The sequence below is a fragment of the Phaethon lepturus genome, unplaced genomic scaffold (assembly GCF_000687285.1).
Source record: "Phaethon lepturus isolate BGI_N335 unplaced genomic scaffold, ASM68728v1 scaffold6009, whole genome shotgun sequence".
Classification (NCBI taxonomy): domain Eukaryota; kingdom Metazoa; phylum Chordata; class Aves; order Phaethontiformes; family Phaethontidae; genus Phaethon; species Phaethon lepturus.
This window is the reverse complement of record NW_010564068.1, coordinates 3,955-22,529: the sequence shown is the minus strand read 5'-3', so window position 1 is coordinate 22,529 and position 18,575 is coordinate 3,955. Positions and strand designations below refer to the sequence as shown.

The 18,575-nt window shown below is 37.2% G+C and overlaps 1 protein-coding gene across 2 annotated transcripts in view; it reads right to left on the bottom strand.

Annotated features, from left to right (window-relative positions):
• Positions 1 to 16,906, bottom strand: part of SULF2 (sulfatase 2) — a 64,724-nt gene extending 47,818 nt beyond the window's left edge. For both annotated transcript variants that reach the window (XM_010294740.1, XM_010294741.1), the window contains exons 1-2: positions 16,678 to 16,906; positions 10,310 to 10,549 (exon numbers count right to left, since the gene is read on the bottom strand). In XM_010294740.1, coding sequence (XP_010293042.1) covers positions 10,310 to 10,549; positions 16,678 to 16,852 — 415 coding nt within the window. In that variant the 5' untranslated portion in view covers positions 16,853 to 16,906. The remainder of the gene's footprint in view (positions 1 to 10,309; positions 10,550 to 16,677) is intronic.
• Between the last annotated feature and the right edge of the window lie 1,669 nt (positions 16,907 to 18,575).

Below are 18,575 nucleotides of genomic sequence, written 5' to 3'. Positions count from 1 at the left end.
ACACTAATTCTTTTCCTAATACCTACCTAAAAATACTTAGCTAAAATGCATCTACAAAAGATATTCACAAAATTTTGCATTAAATTAAAAATTAATATAATCCAAGATGCATCAATACAATTATGCAGGGGAACATTCATATCTCTCTATTCCACATGGACTACCCAACACTGGGAGTTGTATACAACAGACCTTCTTCAGTTCTCAAACTAGAAACAGGAATGAAGAGGAAGTCAATAGGGATTCACCAGTGTAAAACTGCGAGATGATCAGAATGAGACACAGGATTTCAGCCTTTCATTCAGTTTCCTTGATTTGGCAACTCTGATTCTGACCATAGTTAAGTCTGCTTAGACACAGTTCTGTTAACTACTGGCCAAGATCACTTATCCATTCCATTAAGAACCTGTTTAACAATATGATGATAGCTTTTGTGTTCATTTTAAATAAAGTAGGAAGATGAAATCAAGAAAGGAACGTATGAGAGGAGTACTGCTCATAACTTCCTGACAGGGATACGTTACGTTCTGTTGGGAGGCAGTGAAAGATAAAGCTCTTGCTATGTGTAAAGCCAAGTCAGGCTATGCGCTAGAAAAATACACTCCATAGAGCAACGTTAGCCTGGCTTCAGGGGACCCAATAACCTTTTCATCTGTGATGAGATTATTGAGAAGACAAAGCCAAGCTCTTCATGGTGGTCCATGGTGGGAGGACAAGAAAGAACCAGCACAGATGGAAAGAAGTGAGGTTCAGCCTGGATGTAAAGCAGTTTTTTCACAAAGAGAAATCAAAGAGTGAAACAGGTTGCTCAGAAAGACTGTGCAATTCCAATCCTTAGCGTTTTTCCACGACTAGACTGGATAAAGCCCTCTGCAACATGGCCTGGGGCAGGCTTTGAGCAGGTGGTGGAGGAGAGACCTCCTGAGGTCCTTCCAACCTGAATTAGCCAGTGATCCTATGATGGACTAGGTGACTTATAAGGCCCATCTCCAGTTGAATATACATGATTCCAGAATTTTAGAATTTAGAAATAATGAATAGAATTTGTAAATATTCATAGTCTTATAATAAATCCTGAAGCTGAAAAAAAAGTAAAATTCAGCTTTTTGTTACTCCTCGACAGTAAGCTTAGTATTTATACAACACAGCCCTCCTCCTGGAGTCTTCTCTTCATATCCTTCATGCTACTTTGCTGTATCCACCTACTAGCATCCCATTAAATTGTACTTACCAACAAGACTGTGAAGTTAAACTCATGTTTTAAGCTATTAACCCTCTACATTTAAACATGAATGTTGTGCATTAAGTACTTAAAAGACATATTTAAAGCACTGTTTTTCTGTCACATTTCAACAGCCTACTTTCCAGGTATTAACTTAGGCTTTGAGCTGCAAGTCTTAGTTACTCATAGGGATTTGTTCACCCCTCTAATATCTTTTACTTCTGTATCTGATACTAATTTTCCTCAGACCAAAGTTGAACAATTATCTACATTTGAGCAATCCCCTAGTTTTTGATTGGGGGACATTTGTGATCTTATTTCTGCTACATATCTAGCAAAAATTACTTTCAGTACTTTTTGTCCTCTAAGAGACAATCAGAGGAAAGCAGATGAGAAAGCACTCTCAGCACGGCTAAGTACACATGGAACAAGCAGTAAGCCCAAAGGTCAAGTCAGCTTTGCATTCACATCATGGCCAAATATACTCTTAAACTGACAATGTACAATGGAATAAACCCAGTGAAATTAATGGATTTACAGCAGAAGTATAGGGGTTCTGAGATAAAATCCTGTAATTTAGTATTAAATTTGGTTCCATGGGAAACATTTTTCGAGAGACATCAGTTCTTACTAGGTATCAAAATAACTGCCCAGGTTTTCCAAAAATCAGTAGCTCTTAAGTGCTGAAGTCACCTGAATAAAACAGTCCCAGTTGGCACCTTTAGTGACAACAGGAAATATGACACTATTGCAAAGATTAGAAGAAACAGCATTAGTATCAATATCTCAGTAACTGCAGTAAATCTAGTGAGTTGCATAAAATATACAGTGAGTTCCTAAACGGTAGAGTATTTTTGAGGAGGAAAAGACGTGCTTAAGACCACATTTTCTTCTCAAGTCCCTTTAGTTCCATCGGTTTCAGGCTGCTAAGGAAGATTGGGCTCTGAGTACTTTTTTGCTATTTCTTTTCTTTTGTATGTCTGCAACCATCCTTTAAATGATGAATTCACTGAAATACTTAATCAGTTAGAGTAAGGAGAGAAGTACAGGTGTATATACACACACATTTTATTTTAGTCTACTGGACATGGTAACTCAATTTTTCTCTAACCTACAGTACAGTGATAGCACAAGATTTTCTTAAAGATCACATGCTCCATCCACCATCACAGGGACAAAAGGAGTATTGCTGAAGACAAGAGCCTTTACATGCACAGCTCTTCTCTGTAACTGGAATAAAAATTATTATTACAACTATCACAACTTATGAAACATAACAGTCGTAAAAACCATGTTGTACCTGACTGGTAACCACTGAAGTTAGAATGGGCTACAGGCTCTCTTATTATGCCAGGGGACTAGTTTGATATCTAGCAGGACAAAGGCAATGCACAGTAATCTTTATGACACCTTTGTTCCTCTTCCTGAATTTGCATTGCACATTCCTCAGTTGTGACCAAGGATCAGTGCCAAGATCTATTTAATGAATCAGGGGAATTGGCTGAAGGGGAGCAGATGAAGCCAAATAAAACAAAAGGGCTCAAACCAAGTATTTTGAAATGGTCAACAAGGAATCAAACAGAAGAATACTGACAGCAAGCCAAGTCTTGTTTGTCTTTCTCAGGTGAGCCAATTCCCAGTGGAATTGAGGCCAAAGCCCCCTTTCACTAATGTCTATGGCACAGCTTACAGAAGTTTAAACAGAACTAGAATTGTAAGGCATAAATATCTTTCTGAACACCCCTCTCACACACCCCCTCTGAAAGTTAAAGCAAAAAAAAAAAAAAAATCTAGAAATGGTAGTCTTCGTATCATCAATCTTTATTACAATTCAGGAAAAGATGACTTAGTGTATCGCAACAGCATCATTTCCTGTGCCTGGGCAGCACAAGCCAAAGCAGGAGTGCTGGCTGGCTATGTGGTTGAGAGCACTGCTCTACAACGTCGCTAGTCAGTCTGCTCATAGTCCTTTGCAGCCAAACCTCATCATTCAGATTTTCCACAAAATGTTTCCCAACATTAAAACCAACAACGAGACATTTTATTAAAAATATACCATGGGTATTACTACCCCCTTTTACATCATGGTCACAGAATAGTCTTAACCTTTAGATTTATCCTCCTCTCATCACATGCAACATTTCCTCCTCCACACATAAAAACCAAAAACCCCCCAACAGTGGATTGTCAGACTTTTTTTAATAAACAGTCTAAGCAAAAGCTTATCTAGCTTAAGACTGAATCTTTACTAAAATACCAAAATCTGCTCCATGCTATTAGGGCCAACTCCAAAAGAATTTAATTTAGAGCCATTTTATCTATAGGATTTGAAGAAAACCCAATTGCCAAGTTTCAAGGAGCTACTGAGATATGCTGTCCAAGAAGAAATATTTGTTGTATTTTGAAAAAGCTGGTGTTTTTTTTTTCCACGTAGCAATAAGCTTGGAAGGACACTGCTAAAAACAGTAGTTCGTAAATAAAAACAATAAAGTCTTACTGAATCCAATTAGGAAAGAAGTCCAACCTTGCTTCAATATAACCACAGAATTCCTTTCAACAAGTCACTGAAAGAGAAAAGATCTAGGTTCTACAGTAGTTTATTGCTTGTACGTTTACATTTTACTTTTGACAAAAAAACCACATTTGACACTTAAAAAAAAAAACAAAAAACAAAAAACCAAACAGTTATCTCTTACAGTCCTGAAATGCATCCATCTAAAACACATATAAAGTCCTCCCATGCACAGGATATACACAAGCTTGGGAAGTGCCATTATCTCTAATTTGGAAGATGAGACAAAGGTCTCAGGGCAGTACTCATGCTCTTAAAACATACAAAAAGACATGAGGATGTTCCGATTCAAAGAAATTTGAATTCAACTTCCAGAAACTGGAATTAGAATCCATCTGCAAAGCTTATACTGTAGGCACTGGCGAGTCCGTGAAATCACCACTGTTCTCCTATTCACTTCATCAAAAGATGGTGTACAGCTTACTGTTCTATCTTTGAACTTCCATATCTCTAAGCTTTTCCAGTGCCCACTAAATTGTGTATTGCTGCTGTGCAGGGCAAATATATAACCATGTGGGCCACACAGAACACTCACACCTTTGAGAATACAGGGAAGACAGCTTAGGAAAACTGTATGCAGTAAATGACATTGCTAAGTTAAACTTTATGATTTGGAAAGACTTCTGCAAAAACCCCAGCATTCTAGAAAAGAAAAACGTGTGCAAGAACATACACACAAGGACTTAAATTGCTAGCTGGATAAACAAAAAAGACCTTAAACTGGAGTGAGGAGGAGGCAACTTCTTCTCATTTATTGAACACAAATGGCACTGGAAGATTAAAAACTTAGTAAGTCAACAGGTTCTTTTAATTACTGCCATCCTAAAATATCTAAACTAATAAAAATTTTAATAATATTTTTGTAATTTGCAAACATTCTGTTTAGTTTTTAGCTATTTTGAATGCTATGAAATGATAATCCTATTTCTAAAGATATATCAAGCTATGAATTACTTGTTGCCTGAAACGATAAATCAGTATGACAAAGCCATTACACTTTAAATGATAGAACTGGCATCCTATCAGAAGAGTACATTATAGTAGGGGGAAAGAAAAAGATAAAGTGTTTTTCACAATCTATACCATTTTATGTCAAAACCAAATAGATTTAAGGGAAGAAATAAGAGAGGAGGTAAGAAGGAAACAAAACATGACTGGAAATAAGGGAGCCACAGACATTGGCTTATTTCTGTAGTTGTGGATTCATTAATCTCAGACTCCTCAGCAAGTTTTACTGGATTGCAGGCTATCTTGAGGATTTTACTCTGAGTTACTCACAGAAGTGTATATACTCTCTTCAGGATGGTTAAAATGTGCATTAAATAATGTAAAGCTACATGCTGAAGACAGGTGATGAAACAGTAGCTGTACAGACACGTTTCATTTCTATAACCTCTGCATAATCCTCAGGAGACCACAGCTCTACTTCATGTGTTCTCATTTTAAGTTATCATGCATTGTAATATGTTTAAAGTGAAATTACTGATGCTTAGAACTCAATTCATAGAACACAGAGGGAAAAGATACATTCATGTTTGACTTGAAACCAACTTATAGTATAGAACTGAAATTAGAGTCGAGAGGAAAAAGAAAGTCTTTAGCACACACGAGGCAAGCAATCCAGAACTCTTTTGTTTGAAATATGTCATTCTCCAGAATATTTGCAGGATATTCCAGCTCAATAACTCACCACCATGGACCAAGTCTGACAGAAATAGTAACATGGACAGAGTCAGTGGATTTGGGCTATACATCAGGACTCTTCTTACATCCTTTCCAGCATAGATCCTTGGTTTCCTTTTGCAATAACAGCTATCATGATCTAGACACTATTCTGAATCTTTCTTTCACACCATTTAAGTCTAATTGTCTCAAACAATCTAACAGATAAAATTCGACAGACCTTGCTAAGATAGTATTTCTACACAGAGAGCAAAAATTCTAAGGAAACTAATTTACCTTCAAGAGAAATAATTCAGAAACCTGATATCCAGTTTTGAAAAGTCACCTAGATGTCTTGGAGTTGAGTATCATTAACACTTCAGTTCCTAATCGTGCAAATCACTTCTAAAAATTAAGTCTGACTCTTGAATCACTTGCTTATTATTTTTAAAAACGGGCTTCAGTTTTTCCATCAGCTGCAAAAGCTATCTGTCCTACATATAGGATGTTACTCTGACTTGGATGATCTGTTTTCTTTATATGCCTGTAACACGACAGAGAGGTGCAGCACAGCATAGTGGCCAGGGCACTGGAGTGCGAATCACAACCGCATCTCTTGTAATGTTGCTCTTCACCTGCATGTGACCTTGTAGAAAGTACTTCACTATTCTGTCTCTACTTCTGTCTGTCCTTTGACTCTTTAGGTCACCAGTTATTCCCTACCAAGCAATTACACACAGAGATGAACTTCAGTTAAGTTTTTAGTATTTCTGTAATAAAAAATAGCTACTATTGTGGAGAGCAATTTCTACAGCAGGAAACTGATAATCTGAGAATTTTTCTCCTGGCATGTATCTAGATATTAAAATATGGTCACATATTTTTCAGGTTCATTCCTCCTTTAACAAACATTTACCAATAGCCTTTCTCCTCTTTCTTACAATTTGATGTTAAAATCACTTTAAAATGTCAAAGGCTCAGACAGTGAAGTGGAAAAATAATTACCTGAATGCAGTCAGCCACTGTATTTTCTTAGTCTAATATTAATGAGAGGAAATGGAAGATTGTCACTGAATTTTAATGAATTCATTAGTTAATTATTGTAAAGCCCTATGAAAGTGCTAAGAATTATTATTACTTTTATTCCCAAGAAATTTTTTATAATGGCACAGATGGACCTCCCACAATGACTTTTCTCTAGGTTCAAAATATATGCCTGGTGCAAAATGACATTTATTAATTCTTTGCGCATTTCCAGTATGGACTTACCATCAGACGGAGGTACTGACATATAACCGTACAAGTAGCAGCTTTTCCCTTTAATAGGTTCATTTAACTGAATGGGGTTAGCTGTACTATAGGGTACTGCTCAAAAGGAACAAGGATGGTGAGTTAGTCAAAATGTGTACTGTGTTTGCTGCATACTGAGCCACATTAAGCCCTAACACAAATTTAACAGAACTCTCTCAGAAGATTCACTGAAGCAAAAAGTGTCCTTCTGCCAGGCTGAATTTGGCCCACCATACCTAATTCTGCTGAATTTAATAAGATAAACATATCTTTTCATTTCCTGACTGCAGATAAGGCTGACAAAATATTCTGGAATCAGTCACCAATTTTAAGACCTAATCATTCAGCCAGCCAGGCAAATGGAAAAGATAGGCTTTTCTTATTAAGCAATGTCTAAAGGAAAGTTTAAATCTGTACCCCAATAAAACGTCTTGGTATTTGTTGCTGCAGGACTCAGGCACACAACAATGCACTGTGCATTTTAAAAGCTGTCTCACAGAAAGACATACATGTGTATGTTCATGGAAAACAGAACTGTTTTCCTGTAAATGTTTACACAGGAACCTTTGGTAGAGAAATTCCCTGACATTCAGAAATGTTTCTCACAGGATCTCTTTGTTTCTTTTCCATTCTAATAATCTCCTTCTCCAAGTTGGAAGTACTAGCAGCCACTATTTTAAGTTAGTGATGATTCAGATGTCACTTACACCAATTCTAAAGATTAATCAATCAATTGACTTGGTTTGTTTACATAATTTGTCCTTCTTATCTAATTTCCCACAATATGTAATAGGACAATGATGTGAGAAGCTCTTCAAAATCGGACCGATTGCTTAATATGCTAAGATTGGGATCTTGTCTACGTAGAGTGGCTATGTAACGAGAACACAGCCTTTCAGTCACTATTCATGACACTGGTATTTTTTAGACTGTCAGACAGGTTAAAGCAGAGGAAGACAAACCTGTAACGTCTACTGCCTCAATAGCTTCCATTGTAGAAGGAAAACCCATCCTTTGCATTGTCATGATATTTATTTTAATTGACCCACATAAAGTGACGGTGAGCCCTATGCACAGTGGTTGAAATCATGACTGTTCAAGCCAAAAGACACAGACTTCCCTCGACCTCAGCCTCTTCCTTTCATCTCTATTCTGCCAAGTCCAGTGCCTAACAAAGTTGGTCAAACTTTTTAAAGTGCCAAAGTTGAAAAATATACAACTGACAATATAAGGCTGAAAATGAGAAACAATTATAGGAAAGTTGCACCTTTTCTATCTCCTCTCATGTTTTTTTACTTGCAACTTGTGCAGGACAAACCGGCACCGCACTGCTCCCTCCTGCCCACGTACCACTGGCACATTTCCCAAAGGTGTCAGCAGCAGCACAAGTCTGCATAGATCCAAACCACAAATGCCACCGCCAGAGGGAAAATACTACAACACAGAAAGAACGGTCCCCAGCAGAATCATCTTTTGCAACAAAACAGTAGGAGATCACAATGAATAGAGAAGAGGGCAAGGAGATGTGAAATGAGTGGCAGAAAAGAAAAACAGAGGGAAGATAAGTGGAGTAGGACAGTACAATTTCTTCCTTCAAGTTTGGAGAAAAGAGAAGAGACAAACACAGGGAGAAGGTCTGGCTTATGAATTAAGAAAAAACCAAACTCCCTTCCAAAACAATAGCTTTCTCCAAGGTTGTGAACTTAAATACAAAAGCAAGCCTCAAAACACTTTATTCCTCATGGCCTCTTAAAAGAAGAAGAAAAAAAAAGGGTCCAAGAACCTAAACTGTTTGCAGGGCAAGCCAGCACTACCACAGGCCTCAAAAACAAAAAAACACACCCCAGCCCCAAATGACCTCCTGTGCTTTCCAGATCTTCTTTTGTTCACTGCAGTCATGTTCAAGGAGGACTCCCCATTTCAGAGGAACTGTATTCATAATGTTCAAAATGCTCTCCTTAGCAGGATACTTTTGAAACTTGAGAAACTGAGTTCTAAAGTACAATACCCTGCTGTTTCTGAAACAGGTAAATCTGATCAGATCTTTGTGGGGAAAAAAAAAAGGTTTAAAAAATACCTTCTTACTGCTGACAACCTTCATAGTGAATAACTCGAGACTTTAACCAGAGATCAGAAATGAACACCAGCCTCCAATAATGGCAATGCCCATTTAAATTCGTGTAGTAACATATCATATTTAATTACATGAGGATCTCATTTACGCCTGAAGATTGCTTTGTACTTGTAAAAGTAGTATTTCTGTGTGTTCCAATAAATTTAGTTTGCAATTTAATTAATTAATTAGACTGAAAATGTAATATAGATTCACTAAGATCTTGGGTCTAAATTTAAACATGAAGTTAATGTAAAAATATAAGACATATGAATACTAGGACACTTACAATAACTTTGCAAGTTAGTAGAAATTGCAGGTGCTTGAAATATAGTCAGTAAATATAAAAATTATGACAATAGACAAACATCAGTAAATACAAAACAAATAATCCATGAAGAATAAAACATTAACCTTGGTGTGGTATTCATACAACCATTGGTATTAGTGCCAGGAATGATAAATGCAGGGAAACAGCAACCAATTAATAAGGTATGTGCACTTCCCCTAATTTATTTCTTTCCAGATTAGTTTGGGCCTTTATTTTAGAAAAACAAAACAAGGAAATTACCTATTTGGTTTAAGACGTAGACTTTGCAGCAATGACATATAAAAGTCACGTTAATAATTAAAAGAAAATAATGATCTTATTACAATTATTATTCAAGATTTCTGGAAGCCTCAATACTATAAAGTCAAAGCACAAATGTATACTATCAATAACAGCTATACTACAGTACTATAGTATATATAGCATAAATAACACAAATAGAGCCAGGTTCATGCCCATTTCTCATCATGACAAAAGGCATTAGCAAAGAAACGTGACAACATCACTGTAACAGGCAAGGACCTAAATCTCATGCCTGAAGAATGTAAGAAGGAAATAGGTGTGAAACATGTGCTGCATACTTCCTGAAACCTTTCCTAAAGGATCTTTGTTCCTAAGGAGCATTGCACCCAGAGGATCATTTGTTTCTCAGTAGTACATTTGATCTTGCCAATAATTCCTCAGTCGTTATTTACCCTAAACACCTGTATGGGGATGGGTTGTCTGGAGAAACTAATCCAACTGTCTGCCCCAAAGCACAGAACATGCAGTCCCTTCTCTTGTATTCTTAGTTTGATTAATACATCTATTTTAGGAAAAATTCAGATTACTAATTCCTTTCCATAGCACCTTTCTCGTCTGTTCTATGCACTTCAGGTAATTGCAGGGCGTATTCTACATGTGCTAGGCTGTCAGTTCAAGCATGCACATTATTTTACCCTTCCCAGCTTCTGAAAAAAGTATTTTTTAAAAATTTCCTCAAGTGAAAAGTACAAGGAAGCTAAACCTACATGCACGACTGAAGCTCTGGCATTCTGCTGCAATACATTATGAGAACAAATTATATACATTAGTCTCTGTACTAGTAAGTCTAAGTATGCTTTCAGATCTTGATTTTACCTGTCCTGTATCCTGTGTTGTTGAGGTACACTGCAAAAGTACGTATTTCGTGCTGAGCCTGCCAGGATGGAGAAGAACAGTTCTCATTGTTAGTGTAAGTGTTGTGGTTGTGGACGTACTTCCCTGTAAGAATAGAGGAGCGAGACGGGCAGCACATGGGTGTTGTCACAAAGGCATTGATGAAATGAGCACCTCCATGTTCCATGATCCGCCTTGTTTTATTCATCACTTGCATAGAACCTGGAAGAAGAAAACCATCCCAGAATTATCTTCTTGTTTCAGTCACAAGAACTAAGAGCTCATGTGCTACATCAGAAATCAGAATAGAGCACAGGTAGTAAGGGCACTGTAATCTCATAGTGAACTCAAATCACAGAATCACTAGGTTGGAAAGGACCTTCAAGATCATCAAGTCCAACCATTAATCCAGCACCACCATGTCCCCTAGACCATGTCCTGAAGCACCACATCCACACGTTTTTTGAACACTTCCAGAGATGGCGACTCCACCACCTCCCTGGGCAGCCTGTTCCAATGCCTGACCACTCTCTCAGTGAAGAAATTTTTTCTAATATCCAATCTAAACCTCCCCTGGTGCAACTTGAGGCCATTTCCTCTTGTCCTATCGCTAGTTACTTGGGAGAAGAGACCAACACCCTCGTCGCCACAACCCCCTTTCAGGTAGTTGTAGAGAGTGATAAGGTCTCCTCTCAGCCTCCTCTTCTCCAGACTAAACAACCCCAGTTCCCTCAGCCGCTCCTCATAAGACTTGAGCTCCAGACCCCTCACCAGCTTCGTTGCCCTTCTCTGGACACGCTCCAGCACCTCAACATCCTTCGTGTAGTGAGGGGCCCAAAACTGAAGGTGCGGCCCTCTGGTGAAGTTCTCCTGTTGTTTTAAGAAGGACCAAACACTGAAGTCCTAAGTGAAGATTTGACTCAAACCTGTTGACATGGATCATAATGCTTTTTTAATTTCTCTCTCTCTAAGCTCAAGATTTACCACTGTAACTATCTGTGCAGCCTTTCTGGAGCCACTAGTACTGTTCCAGGAGCTGAAGGCAAGAACCAGCATGAATTAGGCTGAGACAATGGGGCCTGAGGGTGAAATTCACTTTGTGCAGCAACCCTGACCAAAGTTTGCATACTCCTTAAACATTATTTAATCCTTGGTTTCAGAAGACAACTGATGCACACTGCCTTTTGTGCCAACCTTCTGCAAAAGGCTGAGGGTTGTAATCACAGAACCACTGAACTTGGAAGTGATGTCTGGAGATTGTTTAGTCCAATCTGCTGTTCAAGTAGAGTCTGCTAGAGTTGTTCTCTAGATATAATGTTCTTTTCCCTATTGTGAGGAATTAGCAGATACTGATTTCTGAAACTTTCACGCAACCAAAGACAAAGTAAAGTCCTCATAATAATTTCATAACCAGCCCACTGAGTTCTATCTATCCAACCTGATCCATTTTGGTAATAATGTTACCTAAAACTCTCTAAATTTTCTTAGGCTTGGTTCTGCAGAATCAGATTTTTAGATGACTACTTGGATCAGGTAACACCATGTAGTTTATAATCATCATCTAAGAACAAGCAAGCAAGTTTAACTAACAAGCAGGGACTTGAGTGAATTGGGGTAGCGGGAGTAAAAGTTTTTTTGCCAAAAATTACTAAAAGCCACACTGCTGCCAAATGGCCATTCTGTTTCCTATTTAAGACAAGGCTTTGGACAAAGATTGGATCTTTACCATAGACATCCACCTAGCTAAATCCGGATCCATATCAGAGTTCCTCCTACATGCAGAAACACCAAGGATCAGAAGAAAGACGACATTTCATTTCCCTCACCTATTGGTGCCCAATAGTTAAAACTGTATCAAAGTGAGTTATACTTGATCTAGGAAGAATTTCCATTTGCCAGAGAACTTATGATACCTGTCATCAGCATGACCTTGCAAAGTAGAGTAAGCCTTTCCATCACCAACCCTCCCTTCTTGTTATGAGCAGGGAAAGGCAATAGACAACATGGAGATGAAGTTATGGGTTCATGCTGGAGTAGGGTTGAGGCTAACTTATGCAAGGTTGAGTTGGATTAATAATTCAGCTTTAATCAATGCATCCTGCAACCATCTGGCACAAACTGTATGTTGTTTCTGTCAATAAAGGGTTTAGGTTTCTTCTACGCTCTTTAGGCAGAGATTTCATTATGAAATTGCAACAGTAAATTGATTTGATACAGGGCACATTGATATAACCAGGAGTCAAAACCTAAAGGGAAAATGGTCATAAGCCACATACAAAATCTGACTCTCTGGCACCATGAGGGAAGGTCAATTGCTACTGTAGGTCATTTCACCTAAAAATTGCCATGGTATTAGTTTTCTTGAGATCATTTTGTTGGAATGACTATGGGGGAAAAAAAAAAAAAAAATCTGTCTGTGCATTCCTCAGGTCAGAGCACATGTCTGTCACATCACTTTGTGACAAGAACCAAGGCAGGTTACTGCACTCAAGAACTTGTTAAACTTCTCATATCAAAAGGAAATTTCTAAAGAAAACACGATTTTTTGTTTCCATAACTATGGGGTAAGTGTTAGGGCTCAAAGGCACTAACACCACAGTTAACATAACAGTCAATTATACAGTATGTGAGCCTGAACACTGTGGACATTTCCTCCGTGTTGTTTTATGAGCTAGCTCAAGCACAAGTAGGCAGACCAAAAGAATGTTTTGTCATCCCAATATTAAAATACAATTTAACAATCCCTTTAAATGACAGAGGCATCTGTGCATAAATAACAGTACATGTTAAGACTCCCCCTTGGGGACAGTAACCTCCTTTAATAAAATTGCCGGAATGACAAGGCCCTATATATCAACAGTCTTTCATACAAAAACATATGATCTAATCTGCTTCCCCAGCTTGAGAACTAATAGAGAGTGACAGATCAGTGGAAGGTAAAAATCCAGCATACTCTTCTGTACAATCTTAAATAGGCCAGCTTTAAATATTTTAAACGGCATTAAACCAGCCAACCAAAACTTATTTTCTTCAGCTTACCTCCAATACAAACACAGAACTGTGAGAAAAAGTAGAAATTGACCTTTCTGTGGCAGAAGACTAGTTATGTGTTAATCAGCAATTGGAACCTCACCAAACCACCTTTTGAGTTGGAAAACCTTCTCGGGTTTCAATTAGTGGATATACCAAGGGAAGTCATGTTTTGAATCGTCAGTATTTAATCCAGAAAATGTTGTTACCTGTCTAAAACCACAGATAACAAATAAAAATTATTTAGTAGTTAGATGTGAAATTTCTAAGCTATTTAAAAAAAAAAATCCATGGGACTACTGTGAAAATATGAAAATTTAATCAATTGGATGCATCCAAGCTGCTCACTGAACAAAGTGAAACAAAACCTAGGTTGAAAATGCACTTGAAATTTGTGTGGTGTCCATAACTTTGCTTAGTGTGTCTTCATAGTTCACTGAGGGACGTAAGTAAACTTAATTCAGTGTAGTGATAAGGCTGATATTTTCGTGGACATTAATAGAGAAAATATACCGGTTGTTTATGAAATAATATTGACTTTCTCATTAGTTGTGTTTTGTTGTCACAGGTCATAATTTATATGAGTTTTAGGGAGCTCCAGCTGTTGAAGAACTTGTATTAAGGCCCAAGTGACTTAGTCTACTCTGAAGCACAATTTAAGAAATAGTATACATGTGCAGGTAAGTTAACTGAACCCCAGTTAACAGTTCAGAACTGTCCTTTCTTCTAGGCCCTATCTAAAGCTTTCTATTTTTATCCTATTTGAACCTCATTAGACACCCTTTTCACATCTTCATTTCCTTTTTTTCCCTCATATTTAATTTTCACGAAGCGCTAAGGCTCTAATGTCCATGTAAAATAACTAAGAAAAATTATCTTCCGTGCCACTTTTGTAGTTTTTCAGTGGAAGATGTAGGAAAATACATATCGCCTCTCGCTCAGATTTCTCTAATGTGGCTGAAATGTCTTCTAAATAATCAGATCTTTCTCCAACTATGAAATAATGAAATAAACTGGTTTGTTAAACGATAGCAATATGGTAGGCAAACCTAATTAAACTGGAGGTGCTGAGTCCATCACACAGGGGACATAGCATTATACTAACTTGAATTTACATGGCTCTAATGGGGGGGGAAAAAAGGTCTTTGTTTCTAATTAATGCTTCCTCCTCATCAGTATATTCCTCCTCTTTATATTCTGCTTGTCAGTGTAACTCTTCTGATTAGAAAGACAATCAACTGAGCATGTAGTTCTTGGTGTTCTCATTCGCCTTCTCCCATTTGTATCCATTACAATTTACAACTCCTTCTCCTTTGACCTGGAGATTCGGCATCCTTTCCATCAGTGCCTCACATCAGCCTTTTCCTTCTTTCAACACTAGGCTGAGGTTTGGTTTCTCAAGTAAAACTCATGATTAACAATAGTGCAAAAAAAAAAAACCCCCACAAAAACCAAAACCAACATTGTACTCCTTTTCTGAAATGACATTCTCTTTCTGGTAAACTCAACCTGCTACTCATACATTGTTAAATCTATCTTAAATTAAATTAAAGAAAGGCTGTTAAGAGCACTTGAGATTGTGTTGTCTTCCCTTTTGCCTTAGAAGTAGCCACAACAGAACAATGAAAGCGACAACACCCAGGTACAGAATATTCTTAGAAACAATTGAAATCTTAGTTAAGCACAGCTTTCTATGCTAGATTTTCATAGCTTCCAAGTCTTCCTTAGCTTTTATTTGTAATTCTCATCTTGTTTTCATCTTTCTTAAACGCATTAACCACAATCCCCACAAATGCCAATTTTGATTAACTTGGACAGCTCACCAGACAATAGACAAGAATAAAAATTAATTCAAACAAATATTGGGTCTCACAAAGCCATTAGTGGCAAATGACAAATATCAAATCTGAGCTTCATCAAATGGATTTTCCTTAGTTAGATCCTAATTTGTGTGGACACATACCCATTATGCTTGAAATTGGAAAGCATCAGATTATCAGAGAAGAGAAATATACTGCCCAAAGGACTTAGACAATTGCATCAGAAACAAGCAGGCTAGCATGAAATAGAAGATGATAAATTTTTTAGGACCACCTTCTGAGACTGCAAGATAATGTACTTAGGTTCTTTTGGATGTACATTATTGAAACTGCTTTATTTGTAATCCAAATAAACATTTAAAGAAAAAAGTGTCAACAACAAAATCTTCTGATCCTACTAATTTGAATTATATTTGCATTTGGCAGGGTTACTGCCATAGCAGGCTTTCTCACCACCTTTGAGAAGAATGTGACATATATGATACTGCTGACATGCAGTAACACTGATAAAAAGTAAGCATCTGTAAGAAAACTGCCACGTTGCTGTGATTAACTTCTCAACTAGATGAGTAAATGTATAAGTGACACAAGTTGATTAACTTTACTATTATATTCTGTTTCTTCTGCAAGGTCTATTTTCCAATTTTTCCCGTCCATACTAGGAATTCAATGCAGTAACTGTCAAAAAAACACACAAGACCACACATATACAAGCTCTCGTCTTTCAGATGATCCAGGCTTTCAACTCACTTAAAAGCATTTTTCTAATGCAAATTTATTAATGTAAACTGGTTTGTGTTAATCACTTCTAACTACAGACAACATTTGGTAAATATAAGCTTGTTCAGGTAACAGAACAAAATCCAACCTCTGTCAGTTAATTCATTATTCCAAATCATTAGGCAAAGCATGCATTTAATCTTCATCTCCTTTCTTCAACAATTAACATAGCCTTGAATAACACCGTAGAACCTTTTCATACTAAGTGATTTTGGTCAGTAATTAACTACACATCTAAACGGACAATACCAAGAATAGTGTGACTACATTAGGCAACATTTAAGTAATTAAAAATAAAATTATATATGTAATGAATGTCTGCAATTACATAAAAAAAACCACTTTGGGTAATTACATGGTGCAATAATCAGTTATGAGTTTAAACCTACTGCTTTGGCATGCAGCTTCCCAGGTTATACTTGCAATTGCCAAAAGCATAGTTTAGGGGTGCAGATAAAGACAGATAGGCAGGAATCTCATATTTCCATAGAAATAGGAAGTTTGACATTTTAAGTTGAGACTAACTTTTGCTCTTCTTGAGTCGCATGCAGATGGAAAGTATTTTCTAACTAAAGGTAGGTTTACACTTTTGCAACTTGTTCTTCCTATCATTTTTCACACTGAAAAAAAAAGATAATTATTTTGAATGGAAGAACCTAGCTTCAAGGAAAAGCAATGCCATACTCGTTAGCTAAAATTCTCTTCATGTTGGGCTCTTACCAAGTTCTACATCCTGATCATCAGTAAGAACGAGGATGATGTTTGGGCGGATGTTTCTACGGTCTCTTTGAAATCTTCCCTTCAGACGCTGATTTAACAGGAAAGCTGAACTTCCATCCAACAGTGATAAAACAGTCATCATGAATAATCCAAGGACAATACTATGTTGTGCCATATTGCGCTGATTCAGTGTTCTCTCTGAACAAGGCAGTCTAATGGCTTCTATTTCTTTTTTGTTTGCAGGTCTCCTGTAAGGGAGAGGCAACAAGTATTTATTTATACCTTGACCCCCCTGCTCCCCAAGGAACAGCAAGGTTCTCTCCAGAGAAGTAAAGAGCAATATACCCAAAATAATCTAAGTCCTAAGAAAAAACAACAACAACCAAACAAACAAACCCCACAACAAAGCAACTGAATGTTTTTCTAGTGCCAGCTAGAAGCAGAAACTTGAAAAATTCACAGTTTGTAAGCCGTGACTAAGGTAGGCACTGAAGCTTCACTCTATGCTCAAATTTGGCAGCAAGTTCAAGGATTTAGCAGGGTATCAAACTCTTACTTTTGCTTTGATACATATAAAAAGCAATATTCTTCCTTAAGGTTCTGGGATGTTTTGAGATGACGTTTTTGTCTACTGCATCAAAAATGCAGGTGTTGAAGAAAAAAAACCCTGCACATTACCCATATTTTTAAACAGGACTGTGGTAAAATCTACTGAGTTAACAACACATTTGCAAATTCACAGAGGATCCTCTGATAGAAGGCTTGCTATACACTGATTTATCGTACAAATTTCATTAGAGAGCAGAGCTTGGAACTATGGTATGGTACTTTCTGAAGCCTACCGCAGCTTTGATGTTAGTGTGATATCCCTTCAGCATCTCTGCTGGTTTCCAGGATTATTATTGTTATTTTTTTTAAATATCATTATTATTAACGAACAGATTTGAAGGCCCACTACTGCAAATGTTTGGGAATGGATGCACCAAAACGATTTGCACTGTCTATGACTTCTCTCCATCATAAATACAATGCCCCCAAATTGACTTGTTTGCAAAACAGAGCACATTAACTGCTACCGTTCCTGTTAATGAGCAAATAAAAAATTCTTAGCAATTCCTACCAGGAGATTCCAAAAAATGAATAGGTCTGCTGAAGAATTTTGGAAATCACAGTTTTGTTCAGTGATCTGCTGGTATAAAGGGATTTTCTCTTGTTTTCAGAAGTCAAAATAACAGTATGAAACTGTATTGAAAATATCAAGTACTAATTATTTCATCAGATCCGGTGATCAATGAGTCAGTTTTTGATGAATTCCCTACTTGCTGCCTGCCTTTTCCTGGACTAGTGCCAATGATCTCTTGTAATGCAGTGAAAAATCAATTAAAAATGACACAAGGGAGACTATCTGCTTTTTGTAATGACCAGAATTGCCTGAGCAGAAAGAACCTAGCACAGTGTGTTTTACCCAAAGAAATGCATACCCAAAGAAATACATTGGCTATTCTGTCCCTAAAGACACTTGGGAAAACATTTTTTCCTCCAGCAGATTATTTCATAGCCACATTATTACTTCATCTCTGTCAGCATCTGTTCTTTGAGATAAACTTTGATTAAGAAAGTTCTCATGCAACAGCAAAACCAGTGGTCTGAAAAATTACACTCTACTTCTGTGCTGATTTAAGAAATGCATATTGAATTTTTATATAAGTTAACAGATACATAGCTGTAGTATGATGCAATATTTATTAAGGCTGCTTTCCAAAAATGAACACTAATAGGGGTTTGAGGAAATGAAAAATCCTTCTTCCTTACTAGTCTCTCCAGTGAGTTTCACAGGCAGGTGAAATTAACTTTTTTCATAGAAACTAAAAATTGATTTTAAATATCCTAACACTTGT